Below are 14,370 nucleotides of genomic sequence, written 5' to 3'. Positions count from 1 at the left end.
GATCTATATTTATATTCTAGCCCCTCAGTTCAGCCTCTGTCTGCAACAAGCCGTTTCAGTTTATAATCTCAACAGATATCCACCGTTCCTGGAGGCAACATCTACCATGAAACAAACACTAGTCGTAGGATTTCATTACTATTTTACATTCTTGACTTGAAAGGACAATTTCTCAAATACACTTGTACATGCTCGAGCTGAAATCCGATCCAAAATATGAGAGTGGACGACGTGAACAATTTATGGAACAACCTCAGAGACCAATGCTACAGAACGGACGGCTGTTTATGGGCCTGGCAAGGTAGAAAAAAAACAAAGTCTTTTGACCTGTAGAGAGCATTTCTACATATATAATATCATGTTTTGGAGCTTTGATCATGCACAAAAGGCCTAAAATGTCCCTTTCAGCACTACAAACATTTTTTAAATGATGCAGGATGAAAGAAACGTTGTGAAAGTCCAGTGAGCATGTTTTAGGTTAAGCTTGAAACATGAAAATGAACATTTAGCTGAAATTTTTTTATTTAATTTCTCTGCAAGGCCCTTAACTTTAGAGACAAGATGACTATTTCTGTTTCAATGTGATTCAATAGAGGGGACAAATAAAACATCTCCAAACATCTACAGCTCCATTTGTGCCTTTTCTTGTCTATTATACTGTAGAATGGCAGCAGTAAGATTTCATCATCTCCAGCTGATGTATTTATAAATCTATGTTTTTTCTGTGGAGTGTAAGAATCGTGGACTGGCGAGGTGGACTGGACAGATGGTTTTCAGCCACACTTGGAAGACCTGGAGGGAGAAACAGAGCGTGGCGGCCGCCCCCGTCCTCCGCTCCATTCTCCTCGCTCGTCTCTGCTCTCACTTATTTCAATTCTTCAGCTTCTTTCTCACATGACTTGATGTCCTTTTTTCCCCTCTGTTTTTATTTTGGAACATTTTCTCTTCATCATTCTCTTCTCTTCTCACCTCTTTTGCATTTGTTTCCTCTTTCAATTTTTTCTCTCTCTATATATATGTTTGTTATTCTTTGCCCATTATCCTTAATTTCTATTCTCCTCTTTCATATTCTCCTCTGATTTCCACTCTTCTCTTCATCTACTGTCTTCACATTTTTACTTATTCTATTATTCTGCACTCATCCTATTTTCTTTATCTTCTGCTTTATGCATTTTCTTTCATGTCTTAAGATGAACAATGGAGCTCATTTTGATTATTATTCATTATTCTTCATCTACATAGATTAAAAAAAACACTTCATAATAATAAGAAAAAGTGAATAAATCAACATTTCTCTCTGAGCGAGTGGCTGAAACTAACTTTTCCAGCTCACATTGTTTTCCTCTTCAGTGAGCCACACTGAAAGTTTCGTGACAGTAGAAGGAAGAGAAAGAAAAAAAAAAAGGAAGGATATATATTTGGGGAGTACTGTATGCGTTTCCGTTTCAGTGTCCTCTGTTATTTCCTCATAGTCAAATAAAAATGAAATTCGGCCTCTGACTCATGCACCATCTTCGTCCTCCAGGCAACACATTTTTTGAACGTCTCCTTTACTTAATTTCAAAGTGCCAAGTCTTAATTTAGATAATATTCTCTCATCTTTGTATAGTGAGATCTATTCTTTCTTTCTCTCTTTCTCTTTGCCTTGAGTGCTGCTTTGTTTTCTTTCTCTCTCTTTAACTCCTCTATCTCCCTTCCCTTTTTTTTTTCTTTCTTTCCATTTCTGCCTCTTTCTTCCTGTTACAGTGTAAAGCCCGGAGAGAAAGTGAAAGAAAAAGGAAAAACAGGAGGAGGGATGGAGGCTTAAGAATGAGAGAGATGCAAGATGCAGAGACAGGGATGAGGAAAAGATACCGAGAGGGAAAAAATGGTAACAGTAAACAGTATTAATGAAATAAAGAGAGAGATGGAACGACTGAAAACAAACACACGGCCATATTTCTTTTTGTTTTCACTTTCATTCTTCATATTTTTCAAGTCTACAATTATGTTGCTGTGCCGCACGAGTCATTTTTGACTATTATTGAGCCTCCAAAGTCCCAAATAAGTGAAACAAAAAAATGTGCTATACTTCATGAGCTTCATCTTATCTGATAGCCCTTATCTACAGGATGACATCATTGGTCAGCGCCTTCAAACACCATCACAAATGACCGTCATATGTTATAAAAATTATTCATACAGGGCCAAATCCATAAGAAGAAGGTTGTATGAAGAAGAAGGCAGCTTCTAAACTCTGAAACTGAGCCAACAAGATTGTCTAAAATTCATAAAGCACCTGCAAAGGCTGACATGCACCACAGACTGAGCTGTCAAGAAAATACACAGGTCATGGTGCACCTGTGCCATTTCTATGTATGTAAATTGGGTGTTATTCATAGATTTGGTGCAAAATTAGCCCCTTTTTATGCACATAAGTCTAATTCACAAAGACCAGCGCTAATTTTTGACACTTTCAGATAGTTGATGTGCACACTCACTCCTCTCGCTCTGTCTCTCTCTTTAAGATTGTGAGGCTTTGATGATGCTGAATTGGCTAAATCTACAGTCAGACATGAAGGGGAGGGAGATCAAGTGAGGTTGTGGGCTTTTCTCAGACTTAAAAACAAAAATAACAGCACTGACGGAGCTCAGGATCCATTCAGTGAGGAGCTGCTCTACTACATATAAACCTGGATGTGTGTGTAACAGCTGACCTGCAGGTGTGTAGTGAAACATAAAATATTGAATCACCATCACATCCAGTCACCCATCCATCATGGTGGGTTTTTTACAACATCAAACAGACAGAAGAGAGAAGAAAAGAATAACCTCCAACCAGCCAGGAGCCATATTTGTCTCCACACACTCACCTGTGTTGTAGTGCTTGGTGCAGTAGCGCAGGTCCTTCTCCTCTTTGAGTATGAACTGAGGTAGCGTCAGGCCGTCGGCCACCTGCACGGCGCCCTTCTCATCCCACTCGAATATGAGGTCGTTCATGGTGTAGCCGACTGGAGGAGAGAAGAAAGAGAGGAGAAAGAGCAGGAGGTTAGAGAGTCTTCATCAGTGTGTGGGTCATTTATTTTATTCTTTCCCCCCTGAGGAGAAAGAAGCTGAGCTCTCTCTGTGTGCTCCCCCCCCCCCCCCCCCCCCCCCCCCCCCCCCGCAGGGTTTGTGTGTGACCAGTTCAACATAAACTGGTAATGCTACTATGTGGACACCGCCACCATGTTGTGTTTAGCTCCCAGCAACGTCCACAGCTCTCACACAGGTGCTGAACAGTGACTGTGGTCATTTTAACAGCAGTGAAATGTACTCAAGAATCTGAAGTGCTCACTTTAAATAAGAGTGCAGTTTAGTTCAGTGGGAAATGAACACTGGACCAAATCTGTGCTGTCAAATCAGATAAAGACAAACCAAAGAAAGGAGGAAATAAGAGAAATATTGGATGGATAATGGAAAAGAGCATGTAAAGGAAGAAAGATAATAAGGACAGATAATAAAGGTGGTGAGTTGACAGACAAACATAAGGAAGATAAATAAGTAGGAAGGAAGGAAAGAAGAGATAGAAAAGATGGAAAATAGAAATAAGGAAAGAAGAAAGAAAGAACTTAAGATAGAAAAGTATCAAGAAAAGATGGATTCATTACAGGAGGGATGATAGAAAGAAGGGAAGACAACAGAACCAAAGAAAGAAAGAAAGTAGAGAAAAAAACACCAAAAGGAAAGGATAGCTAGTGATTAAATGGTGGAAGTGAAGACATAAAGGAAAGAGGGGAAGAGAGAAAAAACTGCAAAATGGAAAGAAAGATAAATGCAGAAAGAGTGGAAGATGGAAGGAAGGAAGAAAAGAGGCAACAAAAGAAGGAAAGAAATCTGGATAAAGAAGATGAATAAAGAAAAGAATGAAGAAGAGGAAAAGTCACAGTAGGGACGAAGGAAAGTTAGAAAGAAGGAAAAATGAGGGAAATAATGATAAATAAGTAGGAAAGAGAAGAGAGGGTAAAAAAGAAGGATACATCAAAATAAATGAGAAAGACGTAAAAATAAAGTAATGAGGAAGAAAGACAAAAAAGAAGATAACAAAAAAGGATAAATAAATAAAAATAAAACTGTAATCAAGAAGAAAGACAATAACGATAGAAGGAATTTAAAATAAAAAACAATCTTGAAGAAAAGAAGAAGAATCATTAAATGATGAATTGATAGAAAGAAGAAAGGCAGCAGAGATGAACAAGAAAGAACTTGAAGTTGAATATCAAATCTGCCAAATATCCAGTTTTAAGCATTTAGAAAGTAAGAAATTAATATAATAAAATATAAAGAAATATGGAAAAGTCTTTAATAGAAAGATTAAACTAAATATCTTAAAAGTAATAAAGTGTAATACTCGAGTGAATTAACAGTTAGATAATAATAAATGATAAATAATAAAATATGTTTCCTAACTGCTGATTTGCTGCTTATCATTCCACCTCCTCGCTGTGATTGGTTGTAGACAGCTTTTGAGTGACACAGAGACGAATAAGTAATGACTTTAACTCGTGCTCTGAACTATTTAATAAAACTTCACACACGGTTGAATCCACTTCTGACCGCTGCTGATATTAATCACCAGGTTTAAAATGTGAAGTGTCTTTGAATCAGACGCTGACATGATGAAGCTCGTCCGTATCTGCTGTGAAATCACAACTGACACCACCTATCAGTATAATACCGGCTGAGTATTATATTGTTCTTCTTCTTCCTTTTTTGTGTTGTTTTATGATCACTGACCCTTTACAAGGAGTACAAAGCTCTTTGAACTTCAGCTCCGCTTTCTGTGATTCCTCTCACGTCTGTTCAAAGAATGAAAAGGCCACCGAGAAATCTATATCCCATCTCTCACCCTGCCAGCTGCTCAGTGACTGATCAACTGATGCTCTCCGCGTGTGCGTGTGCGTGTGCGTGTGTGTGTGTGTGTGTGTGTGTGCATGTGTGTGTACTCACAGCTCTCCAGCTGCATTATACAGGTCTGGACGTCCATAGGGAAGTTCTTCAGATCCATGGGACACGCCAGGATCAGTGTTATTCTGCCAAAACACACACACAGAGAAACACACACACACACACACACACACACACACACACACACACACACACACACACACACACACATACAGTATCACTTAGTATTAAGAGGATTATCCAGAGCTTTATCAGTGTAACTCAACCATCCAGAGCCAGACCACCACACTGATCACAGCTGGATGAGGACTTGTCTGAAATCGATATCCATCTTCTCTTTTTTGATTTGGTATATTTATTTGCCTGCAGGAATGATCGGATTCAACAGCAGCCTCAAAGCTACTCATTATTAGCATTACTAGCAGCCATTTTTCAATACATTAGCATTCGGTGTTGCACTCACACGTGAACAACCGTGCAGGAAATAAAGCAGTTTAATTACTTTAATGAAAAAAAGGAGCAAAATCTACTGAAAGTACCTGGATTTCAAACAAATCGATAAAACTATTGATGACATTTAGATGAAAACATGTATTTCATTGGCTGCACAAAAGATTAAAAGATTAGTTACTCAAGTTAACAGGTTGATCACAAGAAAATCAATACACAACAACTCTGATAATTGATGTTATTTATCTAGAAAAAATCCCAAATGAGACGATATGATGCCTTACTCTGTGTTATAAGATGAATAAATAAAATCTACATTGAATTAAAATAATCAATTTTGAAGTGAAAATTTTTGGGAGTGTTGACCAAACACAAAAAGAAACTTAAACATATCATCTTTGGCTCTGAGATGTTGTGATGATCAAGTTTCTTTGACATTTTTTTGACTAAGAACTCTTTAAAGAATAAGTCTGATTTGAGTGATATTGTGCAAAATGTGATATTCTGACGACTTCTTATCATAAAACAAGCAATGCATTTATTCTACTAACAAGTATTGTGTGTAAATCCAAAGCCTGATTATATTATTATATTAGTTTTATCTTATCTTATTATTATCTTAATCCTTTTTGACATAGAGCTCCGTTATTGTCCAAAAACTATTAAAAAACGTGGATTCTTCCTCTGCTGAAAATAGTCCTCGACAGATGCACTGTTTCATCCTTTTTGAGTAACATTCACTAAAAATACCCAGTTCCCAGTTGTTTTAGGAAATTACTGAGCTTTAAAAAAAATCAATTCAAACTAATGTGTTTGAGACTGATAGTCACATTTTTGAATTTTGAGCAACATACAACCACGTTTTTGTCTTTGTTGACTATAAGAAAAATGGAAAATAACCAGACGGGGAGTTCTGGTCCTCTGAAATGAGGCCTACGCGGAAGTAACTTAGAACTGCATTCTATCAAAAGGCCACCAGGGGGCGACCGTTTTGGTGTCAAAAGGACTTCCGTCTCTTTACAAGTCAATGGAGAATTCACCAACTTCTCACTTGATTTCTAACCTCAGTAAACGTTTTCAAAATGTGTTTATGGTCTCAATCGCTAGTTTAAAGCCTTCTTCAATGCAGTATGATGTTCATTTGGGACATTTTGGCCTCCCTGATTTTATATTTGACAATAAAGCAGGGTATGCATTAGGGCGTGGCTACATCGTGATTGACAGGTTGATTGGTTCACAGGTTCAGGAGGGCGCCTCATGCCCCTGTAATTTTCAAGATGGCGCTGCTCAGATCCGATACTATTGGCCTCCGAGCAGAAGTCCACAAACCAATGGGTGACGTCACGGATGTTACGTCCTTTTCTTATATACAGTCTATGAAAATAACATAACATACTTATTCTCTAACCATATAATCAACAGGATAACTAAAAGATCGATACTCTGATCCAGTGTATAAATATGATTTGTTATTTCTGAGTAACACACATAACACCAGTGTGATTTTATAGGTGACAGTTTCAAATCTCGACCCTCTCTTCTTCTCTGCTGGAGGACTAACAGGATGAAAACCTGTAGCCGAGCAGGCGTCGCAGCAACGTGGGAATGAATCTTGTTTCATGCAAGGCTGATCCGTGAAACTCGGGAAAATTAAAATGTTCGGGGCAGCCGGTCCCGCGTCATGGTGACAAGTTAGCTTTCAGAGTCTCAGGCACCAAAATTAATTACTGCTGTCACACGGAGGGAACGTATCTCTGCAGAAGTCAACTAGAAATTAATGGAAAACCCATTTTTTAAATAACTGATATGATGCATTACTGGAATTAAAGACGTTCATTTTAAAATGAGATATCACACCGTTTGAACAATGTGACTGCTGCATTACAACCATTAAACCTCCATATTTGTGGTTATGGAATAAATTGCCTTTTGGAGCATTTTATTTAAAATTAGATCCACTGTAGAAGATGTAATCATCTCTGTTTCCACATATCATTTAACTCGTTGCAGATGCAGTTTAGCAATTATGATCAGTAAACTGTGCAGTTTGTAAATTGTAAAAATAATAATAAATAAAGAAATAAGAAGAAAAAAACAACAAATCAAGTTTTAGCTCTATATTCAAAATACATTATGTAAGTTTTTACTTACAAATTACAATTAAGTCAGTAATAAAATGACTTTATAATATATATCAATAAATCACATCAATCTTTACAGTAATATATTATATACATTAACCCTTACATACTGTTCATATTCCTTTATAATTATTGTTTATACCACATTTTGCATTGATGTTTTTTATTTAGATTTTACTCTATTGCAGAATCACATTATATTACGATCTTATGTTATCTAAACTGAACATATACCAGCTATATTCTGTTATTTACTGAAAGTGAAGTATGCAACAACATTTGAATTACAGGTTTAATAATAACCTTTAAACATCCTCTACTGTATGTGTAAACCAGCTGCACAAAAATACATCATTTAACATTTTTATCATTTTTGCACATTCTGAGCCACTAGAGGAAAAGTCATAAAAAATTCAGGCTTCAAGAATGTTATCTTTGTTAGTCATTATCTTGACTTTTGCCCCATGTTGTTATTGAATTAAGTAACCTAACATTGAGCTCAACTCCTCCATGTACTAAAATCATTTGGAAACATCTACAGTAGAATCTCTATCTGCTGATGAAGACCATGTGATACAACTGAAAGCTCCAAAACAGCTAATATGTGGACTTCATGGTGTGATTGCATGACTGTTTTCAAACCTCAATGTAACCAAATACTGCTGATTGTGCATCTTAATCTTAGTATAATGTGCAATACTGCAGTCTTAAGTGCAATATACAGTCTATTAAGTGCAATACTTTATTTATTTACGTTTTTTACGCCATTTTCTTACATTATTTATTTCCCCATTGTATGCTTTGTCTTATTGGTTCATTTTTATTGTTTGTTTTTATTGATGTTTCACTCATATCTCATTTATGTTCTTGTACAATGGCAATAAAGGCTTTCTATTCTATTTCTATTTCTATTAAATCCAACATTTTATAACAGCTAACTTCATTTTAAAGAGATCTGATTGGTGGAAGGCTTTGCTATCGATTCCCATTATGCATTAATTGCTAATAAATGCTGTATTGGATGCTTTGTAATAAGTTGAAAGCAAATCTCAGATGGTAAAAGTTCATAATTGGAGTTGATGAAAAAACCCACCATTACCACTGTTCTCTAAATTATCTATAAATCACTAAATACTTTGTAAAATAGTCTCACTCCAGCTTGCGTTTCGTGATCTGCAGAGTTTGAGGTGTCAGCAGGTTGTCGTGATTTCGCTGCACACACTCAGTCCTTCTTGTTGTGCTCTAACAGGACACCCGCTGCTCCAACACGCACACGTCCAGTCCGCCTCACGTACCTCATAAACTTTGCTGCATCTGCACATTGTTACAAGTCGCTGACAGGATGCTGAATACGTTTTTTTTTTTACACACATGATGTTTCTGCCTTCACAGATGTCCCACTTTTTCTCAGACAGAGTTAGAGCCTTATGTCTGCATCTGGGGAGGGAGTCGAACCTATAACTTTGCTGGACGTTTTGTGCTTTTGTTCCACTACAAAAGGGGATTACAAAGAAAATCCCTCACTTCCGCAGGAGGGATACAGGCTTTGGTGACCAGGACAGTGGATAATATAACAATATTTCATTACAGTGTGTCATTTTTTATGATTGGTGACAAATTCTAAGCTCAAAAACTGGGTTAAAACCTTCATATTAAACTATACTATATACGATATTTGTCTAAGTCAGCCCAGTTCAGGAGCTAATTGAGAACATGTGATGTACCTTCCACTACAAACAGGCTCCCCCCTCTCTTATAATAAAGCTCATTCAACTTGTGTCGAGATGTTTCTAGAGCCAACATGTCATTTTATTTAATCCTAACGCAGTGATCCGTCTCACAGGTTCAGATTTATCCTTTGAAGTGAAGCACTCCTGTGTCTCCAGTGGAAGTGAAAGACAAAATCCACTTTTCTCTCTCCAAGCATGATGCTCAGCTAAAGCTAATACAGTACGTAGCTTCAGAAGACTGAATTGCTCAGAGAAAGTGGGTAAGCTATTCTTTTAAAGGTATTTCCAGCTCTATCACAAGACAAGAACGTTGAACCTTAGATTACAATTAATGTCAACGATTTTGAGAAACTTCTGCTTCCTACAATATCTTCACATGGCTACTATAGTATGGTTAGGGTATAGTTAAAGGTGCAGTGTGTAGCATTTAGTGGCATTTAGCAGTCCTCACAAGTGTGTGGTGGAACCTGCAGTGGCCGTAAAACTCATGAAAAAATGGGAAAAGGTAATTTGTGAAGCCAGTGCTTGGTTTGTTCCTTCTGGGCTACTGTAGAAACATGGCCGCTCCATGGAAGAGGACCTGCTCCCTGTGTTAGATATAAAAGACTCTTTTAAAATTATAAGGTAATGAAAACATAGCAAACACAATTATTCTTATTTTAAGGTGATTATACACTAATTTATAAAGATACTTCTGAATATCATGTTCCATCTCTGCCACTAAATTCTACACACTGCACCTTTAAGGTTGTGATTATTATATGTAATAAAAAGGTTATTTGATTGTTTTCAGCAAGACCCTTACTCCAGTATCCTGAATAATAGACACACTACATGCTCATCCTCCACATCCTTACTGTCCTCCTTGCTGTATGAACATTATTACTTCCTGCCTTGAGGATGAAGTTTGGCATTTGAGGTGCATTCCTAGAATACCTGAGTTTTTTTTTTTTAGGTATATATATGAGATTATGATGAGACATGTCACCATGGAAGAAGTTTAATAATCTAAAGGTAACAGTGCTCAACAAGCTTTACAAGCAGGTGATGAGATTTCGAGATTACCGTTTGTGTAGGAAGTAACCTTTTAAATGTACTTATTTATCATCATTTTTTAACATTTGAACATGTTTTAAAGCAGAGTCTGAGCCCCTCTCCCTTTTTAGCAATTTTGTAATGTTATGTAGACATAAAACATTTTTAAAAAAAATCTAGTATTATGTCTATGAGAATAATTTCTAAATTATGTTCTTTTTATGTTTTTAGTAGTTTTATTGATGTAAAATGCTGCAGCTTTTCAGTATACTCTACTGCAAACATGAATTAATGAAATTAAATCAAAAATCAAACCAGACAAAAAAGACAAGATTAAATAAAGTCTGACATTGTCTTCCAAATCGATCCATGAGTGTTAACCGATCTGCCATCGTAACGTTTGTAACTACCTGCTTGAGTTCAGTCGGAGTTGGAAGAAAAACAATGTTAACTGCAAACTAACAGCGATCTCCCAACGTTCAAGCTGAACTCTTTACGAGTTTTTTGACTTTACAAAAGCATCACACTACTTCTACCTTTGCTTCTAACAGACATGAGTAATTATTAAAACAGCCACTAGGGGTCCGTGTCATGACTTAAGAGCACATTACACTCTCTTAATTTGACAAAATACTAAATTTTTTGTCATCTTTTTTGAAAATACTTATAATTATCATATATATTCTCTCTGATATAGCACAAAAAACTTTACAAAAACATCACGCTACTTCTACCTTTTGCTCCTGACAGACAAGAGTAATTACTCAAACAGCCACTAGGGGTCTAAGTCAAGTAAATGTAAATATAGCTCAATCTGGGTTTGAACAAACGACAAACTATGTGGCGATGACATTATTGTCAAATCTAATAATCCTAAATGAAGATATTATGACTTTCTTTAATTGCACTTTACTGTCGTACCCTCTTAATTTTAGTGCAAATTGAGTGATTTGATACCTAGAAAAACACATAGAATGATGATAGATATGTAGTATAGATATAGTGCCACGCCTGCACAAACAGGTCTACATATCACTTGAGTACAAGCATTTCATTTCTAGTAGTAGGAGATTGGACTACATGTGAATCTGGTCGTTCAATCTATAAAAAAAAAAAAAAAAACCTCTTCACTTTCATCTCGGCAGCGACTCGGTCATCGGTCACGACTTTCTCCTCTCGCTGCTCGACTGTTGAGCGATAAACATCAAAAAAACGGAGTAAACAACATTTACAAGACCAACTCCCCCCATCCACCTCCCTCCTCCCTCGGGATGGTTTAATATCCCGAGCCGCCTCCGTCGCCTCCGAGATCAAGCTGATCAAGAGAGGGTTCATTCAGATGTTGTCAAGTTAAAAAATGAAAAGCGGGCAGAAAGGAGGAGTGCGGGGCTCATCCCTTTTTTCTGACGTTATTTATAAAAAAGGGCCAATCTCACTCCTCCTCCAGCCGGACAGGAAGGTGAAAACTGAGGTTGATAACGGATCAGACTCGCCGCTGGAATACTAACAGGCTGAGTAGATTACCATGGCTGCTGCGGCGTTTTCTCATTCGCCCCTGAGCAGAGGCAATAAAATGAGGAGGAGGAGGAGGAGGAGGAGGAGGAGGAGGAGGCAGGCTAAAAGGTTTGCCGGCTGAAGGCGGCTATAACTCTGAGAGCCTTGAATGGGATGTCTTGGAGATACAAAGAGAAAAAAAAAATAGTAGTGAGTGCAGCTCAGGAGGAAATAAAAACCTCCAACTTTGATGCAATAAGAGCTGCTCTAAAGCGAGAGGATGAAGGTCTCTGGAATGCAATAAACAAGACGTCGAAGTGAGAGAGAGTCACTCGCTGTTTTTCCATCATAGTTTTGTAACTGATTGTTTCAATATAACCTCAAAACTTGTAACTCTGCTCCTTCATCTTCTGCCATGACTCAAAACTTTTTTTTAAAATCTTATCTTTTAGATGATAAGACTGATTTGTTTCACCGCTATCGAGACTCTCTGCTTCTTTTTTTATGGGTGTAAAAAATGTTGTTAATTTCTGTTGCTGCCCTTCGTCGGGTTTTCATCCCCCTCCTTCTATCTAAGTGTTTCTTTAAGATTGAATGCATTTAAAGTGAGTTTTTCTCTTTTCATTTCATTTCATCCACACACATTAACTGCTGGACTTTTTTTAGTTAGTGTATTCCTGCACCTGCCAACCAACAGTCTGACTGCACAGATATTAGTCTTTGCAAATGTCAGAGGAGTCTAGGAGGAGATAATTAGGCTCGTCAATTACTCATCTAATGTATTTGTGTGACAGGTCAGCTGCTGATTAATCTCAAACCTCAACAGTCACTCCAGTTCTTTTCTGTTATGTCTGTCTGTACATTTTAAAGCTACACAAAGCTTCAGGATAAGTGTTTTTTTTCTTTTTATTCATATTGAAACATTTTCATCTTGCACAGTTGACCCTCAGTTCGTGTGTTGTGACTTGAATTGAATGTTTATATTTCTGTCTCTGAAAAGGACCAAAGATGTCTGCACACTGTCTGGTCACTTGCACTTTATTTAATAACAACTTAAATATTTGCTGATGAAGGTCTGAGGACTGAAATGTCAGAACAAGTGATTTTTTTTGGAGCTTTCATTTATAATCTGACACACCAGTCCATAAGACCATTTTGTAGCACTTATAGTGGCGTCTGTAAAATGTTTCCTTTATGTTGTATAGAAAGCTTAAAACTCATAAATACAAAATTACTTTTAAGGGACTTCTTTATGCTTTTTGGTCACTGATGGTTTATATATCTGGATTTTAGTTCTGCGTCTCCCTACAGGTAAAACTTCCAGCATTAGAAATATTTGGATGGACAAGAGATGAAAGACAGTAACAGAATAAATAAAGCCTAATTCTGCCTCATCTGAAACTTTGAAATTAGGTTAATGTGAAAATACATGATTGGATTACTTAAAAAATGTGCGACTAAATCTATTAAAACATAATATAGTGGTGAGAATGCACATTTTCTATCACTGATATCTGTTGAATTTAATGCCAAACAAATATGATTGGAATATTTTTCCTGTTTTATGAAACTGCACCAAGAGGCTTTGTTATGTATTATGTTATTTAACCTTTGTGTCGTCCTCCCGGGTCAAATTGACCCCGTCTGTTTTGACTGTTCCTTCTTTCCTCCCTCCTTTCCTTCATTCCTTCCTCCCTTCCTTCCTTCCATCTTTCCTTCCATCCTTCCTTCCATCTTTCCTTCCTTCCTTCCTTCCTTCCTTCCTTCCTTCCTTCCTTCTTCCTCCCTTCCTTTCATCCTTCCATCTTTCCTTCCTTCCTTCCTTCCTTCCATCTTTCCTTCCATCCTTCCGTCTTTCCATCTTTCCTTCTTTCCATCCTTCCATCCTTCCGTCTTTCCATCTTTCCATCTTTCCTTGACTCGAGGACAACAGGAGGGTTAAATACTGTCAAACTATGAATTTGTAGCGTAAGGCACCAACATTGTATCACAAATTCAGTTTCAGTGTAAAAAGATCTACTAAGTCACAGTTTTTTACTTGATAAAGCAAATTAAAAAATGGTTTTAAGCTGTAAAGTAAGCTGCAGTAATCAGTTTAATAACCAGACTTTCTCACAGTTGGAATATAAAAACCTCACGCCGCCTCCATTTACCGTATGCTGTAAAGCACGTTGCCGTTTTTGGAAATACGTAGCAGCTTGTTGTCCGTGGTGACCTCGTGGAAGTTGGCCCCCTTCTCGTTGGCAAAGAACAAGTCAGGTTTCCAGATGGAGTCCAACATAGAGGGGTCGAGGTCCAGCGAGTCGTCGGGGTACTCGCTGTAGGCCAACCGAGGGTCGTTCCACTGCTGTCTCAAGAAGATGTTCACTCTGTAGTCCTGCAAGGAGACGGAGAAGCTTTAAAGGGAGGAAGAGCCAAAAAACCATGACTCACAGATCAAAGGAAGATAATAGTGGAATCTCCAGTTCTGCATCTATTCTGCATATTTTGGATGCATGTACAGATAAGAAAGGATGAACACATATTTAATGACAAATAAAGGCAACATTACTGATAATGAATCTACAGTAACGTCATCAAATAGAGACATCCGA

At 37.4% G+C, this 14,370-nt stretch overlaps 1 protein-coding gene across 2 annotated transcripts in view; it reads right to left on the bottom strand.

The window, feature by feature from the left end:
• The window catches only part of glra1 (glycine receptor, alpha 1), a 144,027-nt gene that overhangs the window by 44,164 nt on the left and 85,493 nt on the right, over positions 1-14,370 (bottom strand). For both annotated transcript variants that reach the window (XM_062425738.1, XM_062425737.1), the window contains 3 exons: positions 13,930-14,153; positions 4,969-5,051; positions 2,853-2,990 (listed from right to left, as the gene is read on the bottom strand). In XM_062425738.1, the coding sequence (XP_062281722.1) occupies positions 2,853-2,990; positions 4,969-5,051; positions 13,930-14,153 (445 nt within the window). The remainder of the gene's footprint in view (positions 1-2,852; positions 2,991-4,968; positions 5,052-13,929; positions 14,154-14,370) is intronic.

Source organism: Scomber scombrus, chromosome 9 (assembly GCF_963691925.1).
Source record: "Scomber scombrus chromosome 9, fScoSco1.1, whole genome shotgun sequence".
NCBI lineage: Eukaryota > Metazoa > Chordata > Actinopteri > Scombriformes > Scombridae > Scomber > Scomber scombrus.
This window is presented reverse-complemented; position numbering and strand designations above follow the sequence as displayed.